The following is a 19,133-nucleotide window of genomic DNA, read 5'->3' on the forward strand; positions in this document are numbered from 1 at the left end:
CGGGACGTCGGAAACCACAGCCACTCGGTCTTGGATGGGTTGAGTCTGAGCCTGTTTCTCCCCATCCAGATCCGTACGGCCTCCAGGCACCGGGACATCACTTCAAGGGCATCGTTGGGGTGGTCTGGGGTGGAGATGTACAGCTGGGTGTCGTCAGCGTACTGATGGTACTCCACCCCGAAACCACGGATGATCTCGCCCAGCGGCTTCACATAAATGTTGAACAAAAGGGGCGAGAGGACCGATCCTTGTGGCACCCCACATATAAGGGGCCTCGGGGTCGACCTCTGCCCCCCTGTCAACACAGACTGCGACCGGTCGGAGAGAAAGGAGGAGAACCACCGTAGTACGGTGCCTCCCACCCCCAACCCTTCCAACCGGTGCAGCATGATACCATGGTCGATGGTATCAAAAGCCGCTGAGAGATCTAATAGGACCAGGACAGAGGAACAACCTCTGTCCCGAGCCCTCCAGAGATCATCCACCAACGCGACCAATGCCGTTTCCGTGCTGTACCCAGGCCTGAAGCCCGACTGGAACGGATCTAGATACGTCGTTTCATCCAGGTACCGGGGAAACTGTCGTGCCACCACACTCTCGACAACCTTCGCAACAAAGCGAAGGTTGGAGACTGGACGATAATTAGCCAATATTGCCGGATCCAGGGAAGGCTTCTTGAGGAGAGGTCTCACCACCGCCTCTTAATCTCTCAGCTTTCACGGAATAAAATTAGGAGGAAATTCCAGGTGTTTCACTTTGAATTTTCAAAAGGGAAGATTTACATGGAACAAATAAATGTCTGATACAATAACCTAAGCTCCACATAAGCTGTAGACCAGCAGAGTAGAAAGCTCAGGGAGATGTACCAAAAAAGGATTAGACATTATTCTGACAGGAATGTTGAGTAATGTTCCTAATATGACAGACCCCTCAAATACCTTGCAGTCCTCTATTCCTGACCCATTCAAATTGTGCTGGGGACATTTTTGTGGGTCTAATATTTAAAGGTGAGCAATAGTTGAAATTACGAAGGTTATGAAACAAGGATTATGAAACAAAACAAGATGAAGGGGACTGATCATAATTTTTTCAGTTCGTTCTAACTCTGATCTGTCTATTTTGAAGAGTTAACAGGAATCTTCATGAGTTTACCTCCTCAAAATAGCAGGACCCATCCCCTTCACTTTTCAGCAATTGTGCCACTGAAAATTGGAGATGCCCCAGAGGAAGCTCAAGGGGTTGCAGTAGAGGAGGAGGGGTATAGGTAACCTGGGGTGCCTATTTTAAATTGAAGCATCCTCCTCTTTTGGGGAGCATCCTTAGAGCTTTTTTTCTTCTTTGTCTTCCACAGTCTTGTTCTGGATTTCGAGCTCTTTATCACTTGCTTTCGACAGCTGCCCACAGCACTCTTGGCCTGGCTCTGCATGTTCCTCTACACCTTATTTGTGCCCTACCAGGCCCTGCAAATATGGTCAGGCTGCTTGAAGATGACCAGGTTCCCCAACCTCTTGACGGTCACCTTGGTGTTGCTGGTGTTGCTGGTGCTGCTCTGCCATGCTGCAGTGCTGGGCTTCTTCCCCGTCTATATTGCTGTCTACTGTAACTTGGGAATTGCCTCCCGTAAAATTGTCATCTATGAGCAGGTATGGCACTGGGGCAGCACAAAGAAAATGGGTATAGAGGAAAGGTGCTTTTAAACAGAAATGGGGGAAGCTAAGGTTGAACTTTGAAGTGAGGTTGGATTTATGAAGGAATCCTGGTTGCCCCAGGACATCTCAGTGTGGAAAGTATAGATAGCAGCAAGTGCTAGAAAGGCCCCCTGTATTCATAAATGTATAGTTCCATACACAGGCCATATATTTGCCATTGTACAGAGAAGAAATGCCAATCTCACTCCAGGTTTAAGGCAGCTTTCTCCTATCTGGTGTCCTCTAAATGATCTGGACAAACCCCAAATAGAGTCATTAAGGGTAGGCCAGGTTAAAGATATATACTTCAGTATAAATTGCCCTGAACAAGATATACAGTACATTTTTAAAAATTTTGTGGCAGAAGTTATGGTCCTTAGCAGCCATCGTCATATATGTCATGTACAAATGCCATTCTTGCTCATTTCCCTCTCTGGCATAGATCCGGTTCCTGATGAAAAGCTACTCATTTCTGCGAGAATCGATGCCTCCTCTTCTCCATGCCAGGGACCAAGTTGGTGAGTTTGACTTGGAGGCCCTTAGTGATGATTACAATGGCTGTAAGATACCCCCATAGTCCCCAAACTGATTTTTCACCGATTGCAGCATCCTAGTTGTAGCATAATCATGCAACCATTGGCCTCCACATGCTAATTGCTATCACAGACTTTCTCAACGTATGAAACTATTGGATTGGAGTTTCCATTCGCCTGTCAGTGATTGGGTATGGTAGATGTAAGTAGATTTTAAGTATAGCAAAATACTAAGAAAAGTAATATGAATGCAAAGCAAAGGAAACCTCTTGCCTGGGTCAAGTACATTTCCCCATATCCTTCACCAAATCACAATTTCTCCTATTTGCCAGACTTAATTTTGCATGAAGAGCTGCAGAACATAGGTGATTTATTTATTTATCTATCTATTTGTCTTTCTTATCAGGATACAAAACAGTTCAAAAATTAAAGAAAAAATCTGACACACAGTGCAAGATTTTATTGATTACATTTTTTTCTTATACATATCCTTTTGAACTCAAGGAATAGAAGCTTCCTTGTTTGTTGCTTTTGTATACCAATGGAGACAGATTTTCAGAAAGCTGAATTCTGCATTTTGGTTTTACAGATACTTTTTGTACATAAGAAGTATCTTAATAAGAAGAGCAATGGTGGCGCACTAGTTAGAATGCAGTATTGCAGGCTGTACTTGTCCCTGTGTACTTCCAACTGTTCCTTTGCTTCTTTCTCCCAACTCCAGGGAAGATAAGCCCTCCTGAATTCTCCACCTATTTATATTTTCTCTTCTGCCCTACTTTGATCTACAGAAAGAGCTATCCAAGGTAATTCATTGCATATTGTCCTTGTCTTTCTGGGCTCCCTGGTATCTCAGCTCTATCAGAAAAAGAGTGGGCAAAACAGACTTCTGGATACCATGCCCCCAGAGCAATAGTGTAACCATTGTATTTCCCAAGAAAAGGGAACGACTCTGTTATATCTCAACTCACTCCCTACTCCTTTTGTTATAGAGATCCATTCATCCGCTGGAATTATGTCATCCAAAAACTGATTGAGGTGAGTGAAACACATTAAGTTTCCATTGGCTGGTTGGTTTTATCTGGCCTCTCTATGAATTAGAAATTGTGCTTGGGGATTTTTGGATTTTCCCTTGAGAATGAGCTGATCTGGAAACCCTAAGGGGTCTTAGCTGGCCAAAGTAGTAAATAGCAATTTTTTAACAAGTCCTGAGTGACCAAAGGCCACCATTTAAATTCCCCAGAATTCTCTAGCCTTGAATGAATGAATTATAACATTTCTCCTGAGTCATCTTTGATGCACTACCCTAAGAGATGTTCAATTTAAAACTTCAGATCAATGTATATATTTTCACATATCTCCCACAGGAAAAAAGGGTGTGAAAGAGAGCAGAGTTGATGGAACTTAGAGCCACTCAGGAAGTGAATGGTGCCGAAATCTATGACAGATTGACTAAAACTAAACAAAAGAGGGGCTGGTGTTGGAGGATAACATTTGAGCATTGTAGGATATTAAAATGGCAGCTAAATCCAGCTTCTCAGACCAGAAGAAAGCTGTTCTTTAGTCATAACTGAGAGCTAGTAATTAGTATGCCTTGCCAGAACTCTGAGATGTCAGTAGATCACTAAGGTAGTTTTTTCTCTCTGTCCCACAGTTTCTGGCAAATATGTATTTTTTGAATTTCCTTATGAAATGTTACTTCATCCCTAATGCCAGCAACATGCATAAGCAGCCCTTCACCATCAAAATCCTGCAGCTTTCCATCTTTGACTCAGTAATACCCGGTATGTGGAAACAATTATGATTTCATTCGTGTAATGGGATTAAGCGGTAATGCTATGGAACTGGAATGTTGACCTCCAGTAGAAGAAACAGGAGAGCCTCAAACACAATCAGGCTGATTTATCACATTTTAGAGAAAATGAAGAGAGACGTACTACAGGTAGTTCTCAACATACAACCATTTGTTTACTGTTTACTGAAGTTACAACAGAACTGAAAAAAGTGACTTATAAATGTTTTTCATACTTACAATTGTTGCAGCATCCCCGCTCGCTCCGGCTGCCATATTTGTCACTGCCATGTTCTTCGTGCACGCGCATCCCATTGCCTTGCAAGTCCAATGGGATGCACAAGGGTGAAGAACATGGTGACAACGGCAGCAGCTTTTTCCACTGGTACTTTTCGGCGGCCTGTGGAGAAAGTGGCTGGGAAAGAAGCCTTTTCAGAGGCTTCTTTGCCAGCCGCTTTCCAGCAGCAGCAGCTGGCTGGGGGCTGCCAAAAACTCCAGTCAGCTTGCCTTCTGGACTCTGGACCAGCTGCCATGGAAGGTAAGCAGGCAGTGGTGAGGGAGGAAGCAGGGCTAGGGCCAGGACCACTAAAGGAGAGCCCGGTGAAGGGAGGCCAGGTAACCATGCCGCTGCGAAGCAGTCGGCCCCTTCCACTGCTGCCTCAGCCTCTGCCTCTTCCTTCTCTCTGCGAACAGAAGTTGGAGAGAAAAGGCAGTTGCTTCGGCGGGTATTTCCCTGTGTTTCCATCCCAAGTCAGCCAGAGCCCTTCCATTGTGGTTGCTGAAGCTGGCCTGCCTGCAAGGGAAGCGCATGGGGAATAGCAGCCCCAAAGCCCTCTCCGTGTGGTTGCTGAAGCCAACCTACCTGCAACAGAAGCGTGCGGGAGATCACCAGCTGGACTAGTGAGGTGGATGGGGGTGGGCGGGCAGCCCTCAGGAGAGCGCTGCGCTGGGGTCTGTGTGCTCTGGGGCCTCCCACCCATCTGTGCTTCTGCAAGGCAGAAAGAAAGCCATAAAAGTCTTTGCCTGCACTCTTCTGGGACCCTGTTCTGCCCCAGCTACGGACCCCAAAGAACACAGCACACACAAAGTCCATTCAAACCTTAGTTTACTGAATAAACCAGTCTTTTATAACAACAGCTGTTAATTAATTGCATTAACAGCCACCAAGAATTCAAAGAAGAGTAATTGAAAACTTACTATGGTTGGCAGAATGCCCAGAAGCAATTTGCAGAAAGCTGATAAGATAAGCAAAATAAGACACAAAGGTATGTGAACTAAGTTGTTCCCTGCAAATTGCTTCTGTTGGTGTTCCTCCTTAAATAGGCTAAAGGAGTGGCTAATTATAAAATTAAAAAATTATAATTATAAATTATGTATGTATTTTATTATTTGGCTGTGCACTGCCCTGAGTCCTTCGGGAGTAGGGCGGTATAGAAATAAAATAAAATAAATAAATAAATAAATAAATAAATAAATTAGCCCCAAGCCTTACTCTCGAGGAGACCTCCTCCTGAGGAGCCACTCCTGCCTTTTGGCAGCTCTGTGCACTCGTGCATCGAGAAGAGGCTCCTCCTCTTCGTCCTTTTCACTTAAGGGAGCTTCTGGAGGTTCTAAAGGCCCTGGCTAAATCCCCACCTCTGGCACCACATCTTCTCCAGCCTCCTCATTGTCCGACTCGAGTGCCAGCTGCACAGGTTGCTGGCACAGCACCACACCAGCCTCCTCGCTGTCTGAATCAGCTACTAGCTGCACAGGCCACATATGGGCCACAACAGACCCTGGTCTCTGCGCCAGTTCGAGCGTGTCCTCTGCAGACGGCTAAGAGCCCAAAGCTGGTGGCGCCAAGGCAGCCCATGCCTCCTGCTGCTTTGGGCTCAGAGCTGTAAGCTACATCCAGGCAGCGCACCAGTGGAGAGAAGCTGCAGAAATCAGCCCTAGCTAGGAATCTCAAAACAGATGAGAATGAACATTGTGTTTTAGCCAGCAGTAGATCAGCCCCCTGCAAACTCCGTCTCTTGAGGAGCCCAGCCACTCGCCAATCGCCAAGTCGCCTGGACTCCCAGTGACAGGATGGGGTCCTTCAGCACTTAGTTTGGCCACCTGTTTAGTAACTCCAGCCAGCAGCTACCACATAAACATTCATTCCCAGCCGTATTTGACATTCCTAGCTGCAGTTTACTCGTGAGCACCATTGGCCGGGAGAGGCAGGGAGAAAGGCCAATGGTGCTCACGAGTAAACTGCAGATTAGAGGCAGCAGCTGAGAGCTGGGCCTTGCCACGTTGCCCCCGAGGCAGCCCTTCGGGCAAACGGGCAGGTCCGGAGTTGGTCTCCCTCCCATGGTATGCTGCTTTCCTCATTTAATTTTGGAGCCGCCTGGGCAAGGGCAGCCTGCCGCATCTAGGCCCTGCAGCACCCTCCCCTCAGCAGTGATCCCTCTCACACGAGCCAGCCCATCTAGCCCAGGCGCTCTTGGCCAGTCCCCAGGGGCCGCAAGCGAAGGAACAATCGCCCTCTGCCAACCAGCCTGAGCTCACCTGCCCAGTCACGATGTGGGAGTGCCTAGCCTCCCAACCGCCCACCCACCCTCTGGAACGGCAGCAGCAGCTTCAAAAGAGGGCAGAAACAGCCTCGTCTTGTGCTCTCTGGCTGCCTCAGGAGCGAGGGGGATAAAGAGGCCAGCCGGCAGCCCGAAGCATTGCTTACCTTGCTATCCCATCTCCGCTCTTACAAGTTTCACTGCCCTTTCGCTTGCTGCGCTGCCCTCCCGATCTTTGAGGCTGCAGCATCTCCCTAAATGAGCCTTGGTAGTACAGTGGTCTAAGGCACCCTGTTATTAAGCTGGTTATTAAGACCAGCTGCCTGCAATTACTGCAGGTTCGAATCTCACCAGGCTCAAGGTTGACTCAGCCTTCCATCCTTTCTAAGGTAGGTAAATTGAGGACCCAGTTGTGGGGGCAATAAGATGACTTTGTATAAATATACAAAAGGATGAAGGCTATTGCTCAGCGCATTGTAAGCCGCCCTGAGTCTCTGGAGAAGGGCGGCATATAAATCAAATTTAAAAAAAAAATAATGAGAAAGCTGGCTGCAAGATGAGGGGAGCAGAGAAAAGGCAGCGGAGACAGGTGAGCAAAGCAAGCGAGTGAACCTTTACCTGCCAGCTGGCCTCTTTATTTCCCCTTGCTCCCGAGAGAAAAGGAAGGTGGGGAAAAAAACTGGAGGGGAGGGGGCAGGGTGCCCCGTGTGCGCGTGCCTCCCGGGCTTTACCTGTATACGCTGCCTCTAAAGTGGTGAGTTTAAAAAACGAGGCGAGAGGAGGAAAAAAAGGCGATCTGTCAGGGCAAGCCAAGCAGCTGCTGCTCCGGGAGGATGTGCACCATTTGGTCGCTTTTGCTTCCCCTCTGTTAAAGCCCATGCCTCGGGAAAGAGGAGGCGGGAAAGCCTTCTGCCCTGCAGGCGCCGCGAGGGGAATGTCAAACTTGTGGAGGAGGGGGAAAGAAGAAGAGAGTGAGGCTGGAACAAGAGGTGGGGAAAGAGGAAGGGGCAGTTGTGATGTTGGCGCTCAGGGCCGCAACGTGGCCTCAAACCCCTTCCTATGCCAGGGAACTGGCTGGCTCTATCAGGTTTGCGCGCGCGCACACACATGCATACACACACACACAAACTCGAGAGAAAGAGGGGGGGGATAAACAGAGCAATGATAAAGAGAGAGAGAGAGATGGGGAAAGAGAGAGAAAGGGAGAGAAAGGGAGAAAGAAAAAGAGAGGGGGAGAAAGAGAGATGAGAGAGAAAAAGAGAGGGAGAAAGAGAGATGAGAGAGAGAAAGAGATGAGAGAGAGAAAGAGGGGGGAGAAAGAGGTGAGAAAGAGAGGGAATAGAATAGAATAGAATAACAGACTTAGAAAGACCTTGGAGGTCTTCTAGTCTAACCCCCTGCTTAGGCAGGAAATCCTACACCACTACACCACTTTAAGATGTTGGTTATCCAACATCTTAAAAATTTCCAGTGTTGGAGCATTTACAACTTCTGGAGGCAAGTTGTTCCACTGATTAATTGTTCTGTCAGGAAATTTCTCCTTAGTTCTAAGATGCTTCTTTTCACCCCATTCCCCCCCCCCATCCCACCCCAAGCTCCCCAGCCTAACCCTCCCAAACCCCCCCTAACCCTCCCCTTCCCCCCCGGACTTCCCCAGAATATACTCCCATCTAAATCCCCTTTATATAAAACTTGAACCCCTCCATCCATCCCCCATATAATTTTTCATCTTCACAAAGTTCAAATATTTCTATCTTAATATAATACTGTCAGTGGAAAGCTATTTGATACTTCCTAGTTTGAAATTTGTTCTGCACATATTCTATCCACTTTTTCCATTCCCATTCATAAGTCTCTTGTGAGCGGTCTTTTAGATATGCTGAAACCTTCGCCATCTCTGCAAAACTGGCCATCTTCAAAGTCCATTCCTCGATAGTGGGCAAAGCTTCATTTTTCCAATATTTACCTATCAATAATCTCGCTGCTGTTATCATATACAATATCAACTTTGTTTCATCCAATGTGAAACCCTTAACTATACCCAATAAAAACAATTGTGGAGAAAATTGAATTTTTTTCTTCAAGACATTCTGCATGACACACCAAATTTTTATCCAAAAAGCCTTAACTTTCTTACAAGTCCACCAAACATGATAATATGTAGCATCTAAACAATCACATCTCCAACATTTTGGCTGAACATTAGGGTACATACACAACAATTTCTTAGGATCTAAATGCCATCTATAAAACATTTTATAAAAAATTTCCCTCAAATTCTGCAACTGTGTGAATTTAACATTCTGGACCCAAATTTTTTCCCATGTTTCCAACATCACTGGTTCTGCAAAATTTTGTGCCCACTTAATCATACAATCTTTAACCAATTCAGTTTCTGAATCCCTTTCTAACAAAACATTGTAAAGCCTTTTAATATGCATTGGACCTTTCTCTTTTATATGTCTAACCAATTCTTCCTCATGCAACATAATACCAATTTTTTGGTCCTCTTTCCATCTCAATTGAAGTTGATTATACTGTAACCAAGTTAAATTAATCCCTTCGTCCAACAGTGTCTCAAATGTCTTCAGTTGCCATCTGCCCGCATCTGTGAAAAGAACCTCTTTATATAACCCCCCCCCCCCCGAGTGACATTATACTTGTATTCCACATAATATGACCAAGATCCAGCCATAGCGGTATTTTGTAATCCCATTTGAGTCGGTGCTTCTTCCAAACTCGCATCAAAGAGTCTCTAAGTATATGGCTTTTAAATACTTTATCCACTTTGTTTTCATAAAATAAGTAAGCATGCCATCCAAATTCAAGATCAAAACTTTCTATATTCAATATTCCAGTCTTTTTCCTTCCAAACCAATCGCTTGCTTGAGTCAGAGCTGCTGCTTCATAATATAACTGTAGGTTTGGAAGTTTAAGACCTCCCCTTTCTGGAACATCTTGCATAATTTTCAATTTCACTCTCGGTTTTTTCTCGTTCCAGACAAACTTATTCACTCCACTTTGCCATTCTTTCAGTTGTTTATCACTTTTAAGCACCGGAATCATTTGAAGTTCTAAGATGCTTCTTGATTAGTTTCCACCCATTGCTTCTTGTCCTGCCCTCAGGTGCTTTGAAGAATAGCTTGACTCCCTCTTCTTTGTGGCAGCCCCTGAGATATTGGAACACTGCTATCATGTCTCCCCTAGTCCTTCTTATCATTAAACTAGACATACCCAGTTCCAGCAACTGTTCTTCATATGTTTTAGCCTCCAGTCCCCTAATTATCTTTGTTGCTCTTCTTTGCACTCTTTCTAGAGTCTCAACATCTTTTTTACATCGTGGCAACAAAAACTGAATGCAATATCCAAAGTGTGGCCTTAACAAGGCATTATAAAGTGATATTAACACTTCATGTGATCTTGATTCTATAACTCTGTTTATGCACCTTAGAACTGTTAGATAGGGCGAATGAGGTGACAGGGACCAGGTCAAAGTGAACAACAACTCTTTAATGTACAGTAAGAATCCAGCAACTTTACAGTCTAACAGCTCTCATAATATAGCTACTTGCCAAGTGTGTTAGCCAATGATCATTGAGCTTTTTCCAGCTCTAATTTTCCCTCCAAAATTAGATACATAACACTCCTCCCCTCCCAGAAGGCATTTTACCAACTATTTACATATCTAATCACGCAAATGACTAGGGCGTTCCCTGATTCTACTTGACCTGTGCAATTCAGTTTGAGGCGAAGATTTGGGCTGGTCGATTTGTCTCTCCCAGCCCAGAATTTCTTATGGGCGTCACCCATTTCAGATGGGCTTGGCTTCTCGTGGAGGCGGCGCTGGACACCAAAGTCATCAGGCAAGGCTTCTGGCCACTTCGGGTTTGAGTTAGCTGTTGGATGAATGATTGGTAAATCAGGGACTGGATTGCATTTGTTGTATTCTGGTTCATCAAGCTCTGCCTGGCCAATACGCTTTTTTAGCTGATCAATATGCCTTCGCCATACCTTCCCATTACTAACTTCCACAATATATGACTGGGGCCCAGTGATTTCGTGAATATGCCCAGCCAGAGGGGACCCTCCGCATAATTCCTTGCAAATACAGCAGGCCCTATGGGGAAACTCCTGGTCCTATTTTTGGCTTCCATATACCCCTCATGGGAGTAATTGGGATAGAACCTATCTAGGGTGCAGCAGAGTCGTCGACCCATTAGGAACTCTGCCAGGCTTCTTTCCATTGCCATGCATGGGGTAACATCTTGTCCTGCTAGAAAAATGTCAATCCTGGCCTGCCAATCTCTCAGACCTAGTCTGGCCAAGGCCTCTTTGGTCGATCTGACCATCCTTTCAGCTTGACCATTACTGGCCGGATGGAAAGGTGCCATGAGGGTGTGTCGGACCCCTATTTCGGCCAAATACCCCTCAAATTGTGTTGCCGTAAGTTGAGGCCCATTGCCAGAGACCAGGGTGCCTGGTAGGCCATGCGTGGCAAATAGCCTCCAGAGTGCTTTAACTACAGCCTCCGCAGTGGTGGAGTGCATTAGGATGACCTCCAGCCACTTAGAATAAGCATCCACTATGATCAGAAATGTTTGGCTGTGGAATGGTCCCGCAAAGTCAATGTGAATGCACAACCAGGGTGCTCGGGGCCTTTCCCACTCTTGGTCTGGGCTACCGGGGGAGCTGGGCAAGACTCTTGACAGGGAGTACACTTAGCCACCCACTCAGCAATACAATTGTCCATATGTATACTATATTATACCATATGCACACCATATTAGGTCACCATACATAACTTCTCGCCAATCCCTTCATTCTAACAATACCCGGATGGCCAATATGCAATGTAGCCAATACTGTTTCCCTTAGGCAAGGTGGAATTATGACCCGGTCCCCCCCCCCAGTAAACAGCTCCCTTGCGCAGACAGTTCATGTTGTTTACAGATAAATAGTTTGAATTCCCCGCCAACAGGGCCGTTCTGCCATCCCCTATGCACCCAGCTAATAACAGTTCTCAACACAGAGTCTTTAGCAGAGGCCCTCACAACTTCAGCAGAAGTGATAGGGCCAGAGTCCATAGAGTCAATAAGCAAAAGAGGGATTCACTATGGATGGGGGTAGATTTTTGTGCCGGCTGGGGTGGCACTTGCCGCTGCAGAGACTCTGCTGTTTTATTCGACGATTCATGTGCTCTGGCTTTGTCTAGGGCAATGTGGAGGGTGAGGTTTTTCTTGGCCAGCAGTCACCTCTGGAGGCGAATGTCCTTGACCCCACAGATTAGTTGATCTAGGAGAATATCATCTAGATCATGGTACTCGCAATGCGTGGCAGCCTTGCGTAGTGCCACTATGTATGTCTTTATTGACTCACCGTCCCTCTGGAGTCTTTGCTGAAACTCATAGTGCTGAACGAATTTGGACGGCACCGGGACATAGTGTGTCCTCAACGTGGTCTGCAGGACCTGCCAGGGTACAGACTGCACTGGTGTTGACTCTGACAGTGATTTGGCTGTGTCAAACACTTTATGGTCACAGTGGCTCAAGAAGAGGGCTCACTTCCAATTGTTGTACAGTCCTTGGAGGTTATTTGCTTCGAGGAAGCATTCAAACCGCGTCATGTACGATCCCCATTTTTCTTTCACGGGATCGAACAGCGTTGGCAGTGTGAAGGTGGACATTTCTCTGCTGTGTTCGGCTCGTGCAGATTTTCCCACCTGGCTGGATTCAGTTGTCAGCTTTTTTTTGCACTACCTGTCTACCTCAATCCCACCTTCATCACCAGTGTTAGATAGGGCGAATGAGGAGATAGGAGCCAGGTTGAAGTGAACAACAACTCTTTAATGTACAGTGAGAATCCAACAACTTTACAGTCCAACAGCTCTCCTTATATAGCTACTTGCCAAATGTGTTAGCCAATGATCATCAAGCTTTTTCCCGCTCTAATTTTCCCTCCAAAATTAGATACATAACGAACTGTGTTGGCTTTTTTGGCAGCTGCTGCACACTGCTGGTTCATATTTAAATGAATGTCCACTAGGACTCCAAGATCCCTCACAGTCACCACTATTGAGCAAGGTACCATCTATACTGCACCTGTGCAGTAAGGTGAGAAAGAGGTGAGATGAGAAAAAATAAGAGAAAGAAAAAGAGAAAGAGAGAGATGAGAAACAGAGAGATGGGGGGGGGGGAGGGAGAAAGAGAGAGAGAGATGAGAAAGAGAGGGAAGGACAAAGAAAGAGATGAGAGAGAGGAGATGAGAAACAGAAAGAGATGAGAAACAGAAAGAGATGAGGGAGAAAGAAAGAGAAAGAGAGAGAAACCTGTTTAAGTGAACCTTGTGGTCATTAAGCGAACACTGTGGTTGTTAAACAAGTCCATTTCCCCAATGGGCATTTTTAACAGGAAACCAGAAGGAATTGTTGGAAACTGGCAAAAAACATACAAAACCTCAGTTACATGACTGTGTGGGATATTGTAATTGATCATAAATGTGTGTGTGTGTGTGTGTGTGTGTGTGTGTGTGTGTGTGTGTGTGTGTGTGTGTTTATGCATGCATGGCTGTCAAAACTCCAAAAACAGGACAAGTAGCTCTGGGGAGGTCAGTCGTAAATTAGAACACTTTCTAAGCAACTGGCCATTAAGCAGGGCCGGATTTAGATGAAAAGAGGCCCTAGGCTATTCCACTTATGAGGCCCTTTCACCAGTGGTGGGATTCAATTTTTTTAACAACAGGTTCTGTGGGCATGGCTTAGTTGGGGGTGTGGCTTGGCAATCATGTGACGGTGGGCGTGGCTATCTGGTCACGTGACTGTGTAAGCGTGGGTAGCTCGTCATGTGACCGGGGTGGGCGTGGCTATGTGCATAGACTTTTTTCAGAGGGCTGAAAAAAGTCATTTCTGACTGGGCCTCGCACTTTTGACCGGTCCTCACACTTATGACCATCCTCACATTTATGCCCGTGCAGCTTTCTTAACAACCATGTCACTCATTTCACAACTGCTTTTCTTCACCATGGTGACAAGATAGGGCAAAAACGTAAAATGTGAGGACAGTCGTAAGTTCGAGGACTGGTCAAAAGTGCGAGGACCAGTCAAAAATAACTTTTTCAGCCCTCTGAGTAGTCCATATGCACAAAAGGACTACCCAGAGGGCTGAAAAAAGTCATTTCTGACTGGGCCTCGCACTTTTGACCGGTCCTCACACTTATGACCATCCTCACATTTATGCCCTTGCAGCTTTCTTAACAACCATGTCACTCATTTCACAACTGCTTCTCTTCACCATGGTGACAAGATAGGGCAAAAACATAAAATGTGAGGACAGTCGTAAGTTCAAGGACTGGTCAAAAGTGCGAGGACCAGTCAGAAATAACTTTTTCAGCCCTCTGAGTAGTCCATATGCATAAAAGGATACAGCAATAGAGAGGGATGAAGGAAGGGAAGGGAAATTAGAGTAGGAGGGAGGGTAAGAGAGGGAGGAAGAGAGGAGGAGAAGGAGAAAGGAAGAGGAAGTAGGGAGGAGAAGAAGAGGGGGAGGAAGAGAAAGTAAGAAGGAAAGAAAAGAGAGAGGTGGTAGGTTTGAGGAGAAAGATTGCTGTACAATAAAAAAGATGAAAGGGAAGAAAGCCAACCCCAAACAAATATAAAGATATTAAGATAAAGAATGAATTGTTAAACTTTAAAGAATAAAAGAGAACTAATATGAATAAATAACAATAATTAGAAACACACATACAAACATACAATGTATTTTCTTTGAACAGAGTATTTGGCCGGTTCACAAATTTAAACAGTGTTTAGTCATTTCAATTAAATTTACAATTTCTATATTTCCTTTTTGCCATATTTATTCCTCATCTATTTTTGTAAAAAACCAATATTACCCTTCATCCTCATCTCTAATCTTAATCAAATTCAATTTTTCCCTTCTATTCTATATTATACCCCTTCCCATTGTCATCTATTTTTATATCCATCCTCACATTGGTTAATTATGTAATATTAGTTGTTTAATATAAATTCAACATTTTAATATAAATCAATTAGTTATATAACTACCTTTTTTGTATATTAATCAATTTGAACATCAATATTCCAATTATTTCTAGGCAATCCAATTTCTTACAAATCCATTAATTATATTTACCAATAATAATAAACCAAATAATTTCCCCCATATATTCCTCCAAACCACAACTTAACCATTTCTGCTTTCAGAAATATACAATTAATAGTATCTCAATTATTACGATTCCCTAGTTAAATAGAGCTTTTTTTCTTTTGTGTTTTAAAATCTCCTCTTTTTCCCTAAATTTCCCGTTGTTTGCACCTACCTTTTTTGGTGAGGAAAAAGAAAAGAAATCTGCCTGCCTAATTTTCCAACGTGCAAAGCCAACAGCCTGCTTTACTTTCTCTTTCGTTTTTCAGTATAGCTAGGGGGAAAAAAATCTGCACTCTTTCCAAGCAAGCAAAAGAGCACTGAGCAAAACAGCTGAGAGCAAATCAGCTGGGGGTCGGGAGCCGATCTAAGCAAGGGCTAATTAGCCTCTGCTGAAGCTCCGGGGGCCAATAAAATTACAAAAAAACCACCGAACCCTTTGTTAAATTGCTGGCTCCCCCGCCCCTCGCCCACCACTATTTATTGGCAATAAATAGTGGTGCGGAGGGGCGGGGCAACCCAGCAATTTAACAAACGGTTTGGCTGCACCACTGGCTCTAGGGCGGCCCTTTGAAGCCCCGTGGCAAGAATTTGCAGGTTTTTTTTCCTCTAGCCATCGGAGGCAGCAATAGATTGGGAGTGGGCGGGGTAAGCGAACGGCCGGCGATCCAACAGAGCAGAGAGTGAGGCGTGGAAGCTGCTTTCTCCATCCGGAGCCGGTGGGGAACCACGTGGCAGCCCACGTGGATCCCAGGCAGCGGAACTCAGGCTAGGGAAGGGGTGGGCAATTGTGGCTCTTTTACAACCTGTGGCCTTCTGGCTGTCTCAGGAATTCTGGGAGTTGAAGGCCACAGGTTGTAAAAGAGCCACAATTGCCCACCCCTGGCTACGGTAGGCTGGCGCCGCGCGGGTGGGAGGCGAGGGGCGGGCGAGCCAGCAATTTAACAAAGGGCTCGGCCGAACCCCCAGAATCCCACCACTGTGTAGGCCCCTCTTGATCTTGAGGCCCTAGGCTGAAGCCTAGTTACCCTATAGGAAAATCCGGCCCTGCCATTAAGTGATATTTAAATTTTATTAGATGGAGCAGAGAAGGGTTGAACAATGAGTAAGAATACACAGTTCTAGCTAATTGGTTGAAGATAACTGGCCATTGCATGAGGGAATCTGAGTTGTAATCAGTTGCTTTGAGAGTAAAGAGGGAGTTTTCTTGTTTCCCGCCTTTTTCCTCTGGGTACTATGTGTGCTGTCTGAGATTTACCTCATGATGTTTCTGCTGTGTTGATTTACCTGATGGTGCTCCTGTTTTCCTATCTTATTTACTGTAAATATATTTATTTATATAAAACTGGTACATATCAGCCTCTCTGACTCCATTTGGACACTGACTGCACAATACCCTGACAAAACAACATAGGCAAGGCCATTCTGCTCTTCTTCCACTTGGATATCCCAAAAGTATTTTTCAAAAGGCAATTGGATTTTCTTTAAAAACTTTAATTTCTCATCCAAAAAGCTTCTTCAGTTCATTTTCAGAACTGAAGAAGCTTCTTGGATGAGACGTGAAACTTTGGAGAACCATCACCTGAATGATTGAGAATCTCTATAGACATTCCATTAGGATACTACTAACCTAAAAGTCTAACTTGATTTGCAATTGTCTGTCTTAAATTTGTAACAATAATTGAGTTTTTAATCTCTGGGAAGAACTAATGTATTTCTTTGCCTCCCTCATTCAGGGGCAACTTTTCTATTCATTATCTCCTATTCCTTCATGGACTGCTGGCAAAACACATCTGCTGAGATCCTGCGCTTTGCAGACCGTTCTTTCTACAAGGTGATAACAAGGGGTGGGGGAAGTTGCAAGAAAGATATGGGGAGTCTGGATTTCATTGGCCATGAAGAACAGTTTCAAAAACATCGCAAAGAGTTCTGAGAGGTTATGGTTCTGGAAGAAAAGCATATTTTAACTTGCTAAAAAAATTGTACTGAAGAAACTGACACTGAAGTATCCAATTATTTGTAATCAAAGTAATAAATACAGGTGTCCTCATTTAACAACTGGATGCAGTTACAACTATGATGATAAAGTAAAGTTATAATCAAAGCTCTGCAGGTCTGTAAAGCAAAGGAAAGTAGAAGTAAGATTGCAAGCATGTTTTATCCATACTAATTGTTTTAATGGGCTTGCAAAACATTTTAATTTTTGCTTTTATCATAGGGCACCAGAGTCATTTTAGGTGAGATAGGCAGCTATGTAAATTCGATAAATAAATTTGGCAAATAAATAACATAACTGTTTCACTTAATGACCACTTGACAACTTTGTTGCTGCTCTCAATTGTGGCAACTAAATGAAGATTATCTGTAGAAACATGTATGCTTAGTGACTATATAAGAGAGATCAAATAACATGTTCTGAAAGACTTTGCAAGATCCCACATGATGGTTCATTCATGCCCTCCCAATGGTTGAAATCTAACTTTTCATGCCCCACTTGACCCTCCCCGATCCTTGATTTCACCACTGGTTTCAGTCACTGGTTTCCCCACTGACTTAGCGATGGAAATTCTAATCCTGATTGCTCTTGTAACTCAAGGACTACCTGTACAAAGACAATCTAAGGTGGATTGTCTCTTTCCTTGCCAAAATATAGTGATGTTCCCGTTTCAAGCCTGGCATTTCTGTGGTTTTTCATGCTCTTTATTTCATTCTCCTTGCCTAGGACTGGTGGAATTCCACATCATTCTCTACATTCTTTCGGTCATGGAATGTGATTGTACACGACTGGCTGTACTGCTATATTTATCAAGATTTTCTGTGGGTAGGTAATCTGTAATGGGCTGTGAGAATAATCTTTGGGGGCAGGAGGAAGAACTGCAGCCGGGACAATGGTCAAAAGGAGATGTCTCAGCCTACCGAAGGAATGAGGGTAGAATAACATCTCAGAAGAGATTCTCCCTTGTTGTTTAGAAAATAAAGGCAAGATTCTATTTCTGTAACCTTACAATAAAAGTACTATTATTGGGTTACTGTCTGGACTACCTGAAAGGGCTGACAAGCTTACCAGACCCACCCTATATTACCCCATAAAGTAAACCAGCCGTGTGTAATTTCTCGATGCCTATCTTCATTGTTTATTGGTGGACACCAAGATGAGGTCTATAATTCACCTGTGCTCCATCTCTTCCAGCTGATCGGAGGGAGAGCCCGAGCTGGAGCTATGTTCATTGTCTTCCTTTTGTCAGCGGTTTTCCATGAATACATAGCCACCTTGTCCTTTGGCTTCTTCTATCCTGTCATGTTTGTGCTTTTTGTCATGCCTGGAGGTTAGTACTGCCTCAGGAAATGGACTGAACCTTTCCTCAGGATTCAAGCAAGGCCCATTAAAAATAATGTGGCATGGATTGCTCCTGGTAAACCTTCTTTCATTCTGTTCTGCCTTTCTCTGGTTTGCAGTTCCCACACTTCCCAATTGACACACATTCATGTCCTTTTTGTTGATTTTATTTTACCACTGGTAGGTGGGGTTGCTCCATATTTATTTGAAATACATTAAGCCAGTGGCCAGGGTGTTGTGATCCATCTAACCCCAAATGCTAACCCATTACAAGAGTGTCAACTTATGTGACCCACACCTGACCCATCACACGACCCATCACAAGAACCTGACCTAATGTGATCCTCATCTGATATGACCTCACCATCACGATGCCTACTGACAACATGGAGACCTTATAAGCAGAACAACACTGACACCAACATCCCCTAAATTCCATAGAAGATGTTACCTAGCCTGGTAACAAAATGTTTGGAAACCAACCCTCAAGCTCAGAGAATTAACCACACCCACCTCATATACTCCAGATTTATTATTATTATAATTGCCAGTATGCTCAGTCATTACAGCCTTCAGACATCCTGGCTACAGAATCCTGGGAACTGCTTGCCTAAATGAGTGGAGCTTCCAAAATTGAGAAACACTAGTTAAGGAAAGATTCAAGGTATTACCCTGCCCACCACACTCCTCGCCCCCTACCAATGTTTCTCAATCTTGGTGATTTTAAGATGTGTGGACTTCAGCTCCCAGAATTCCCCAGGCAGCCATGTGCATTGTATTATTGCCCCAGATGATACCCTGTATGGTTAGGATGGAGGCTGCTTTTTCATGCTTGAGAAAGTAATTTTGGTGTTATTTTTTTTCAAATCTTGCTGATCATTGACTGAGTAAACAGTGGTTCTTCCCTGAGAAAATTAAGAATTTTTATTTCAACAGGCGGAAAAATATAATCTCAAACATGAACAATTTTACAAATTAAAAAGCAAGAGCAGAAACAAAATTAATAACTGGAAAACAAAATTTTGTTATTTCAGAAGTCCAATCACATTTCCAAAATAGATGCTTTAGTCATAATCAGGACGCAGAT

The 19,133-nt window shown here is 44.4% G+C and overlaps 1 protein-coding gene across 1 annotated transcript in view; it reads left to right on the top strand.

The window, feature by feature from the left end:
- Positions 1 to 19,133, top strand: part of LOC139310743 (sterol O-acyltransferase 2-like) — a 40,146-nt gene that overhangs the window by 13,430 nt on the left and 7,583 nt on the right. The window contains exons 6-13 of the mRNA XM_070934955.1: positions 1,352 to 1,643; positions 2,131 to 2,206; positions 2,943 to 3,024; positions 3,211 to 3,256; positions 3,873 to 4,002; positions 16,446 to 16,543; positions 17,432 to 17,530; positions 17,900 to 18,035. Of these exons, the coding sequence (XP_070791056.1) occupies positions 1,352 to 1,643; positions 2,131 to 2,206; positions 2,943 to 3,024; positions 3,211 to 3,256; positions 3,873 to 4,002; positions 16,446 to 16,543; positions 17,432 to 17,530; positions 17,900 to 18,035 (959 nt within the window). The remainder of the gene's footprint in view (positions 1 to 1,351; positions 1,644 to 2,130; positions 2,207 to 2,942; positions 3,025 to 3,210; positions 3,257 to 3,872; positions 4,003 to 16,445; positions 16,544 to 17,431; positions 17,531 to 17,899; positions 18,036 to 19,133) is intronic.

The sequence above is a fragment of the Pituophis catenifer genome, unplaced genomic scaffold (genome assembly GCF_029215685.1).
Source record: "Pituophis catenifer annectens isolate HBS135680 unplaced genomic scaffold, rPitCat1.0.hap2 SCAF_2, whole genome shotgun sequence".
NCBI lineage: Eukaryota > Metazoa > Chordata > Lepidosauria > Squamata > Colubridae > Pituophis > Pituophis catenifer.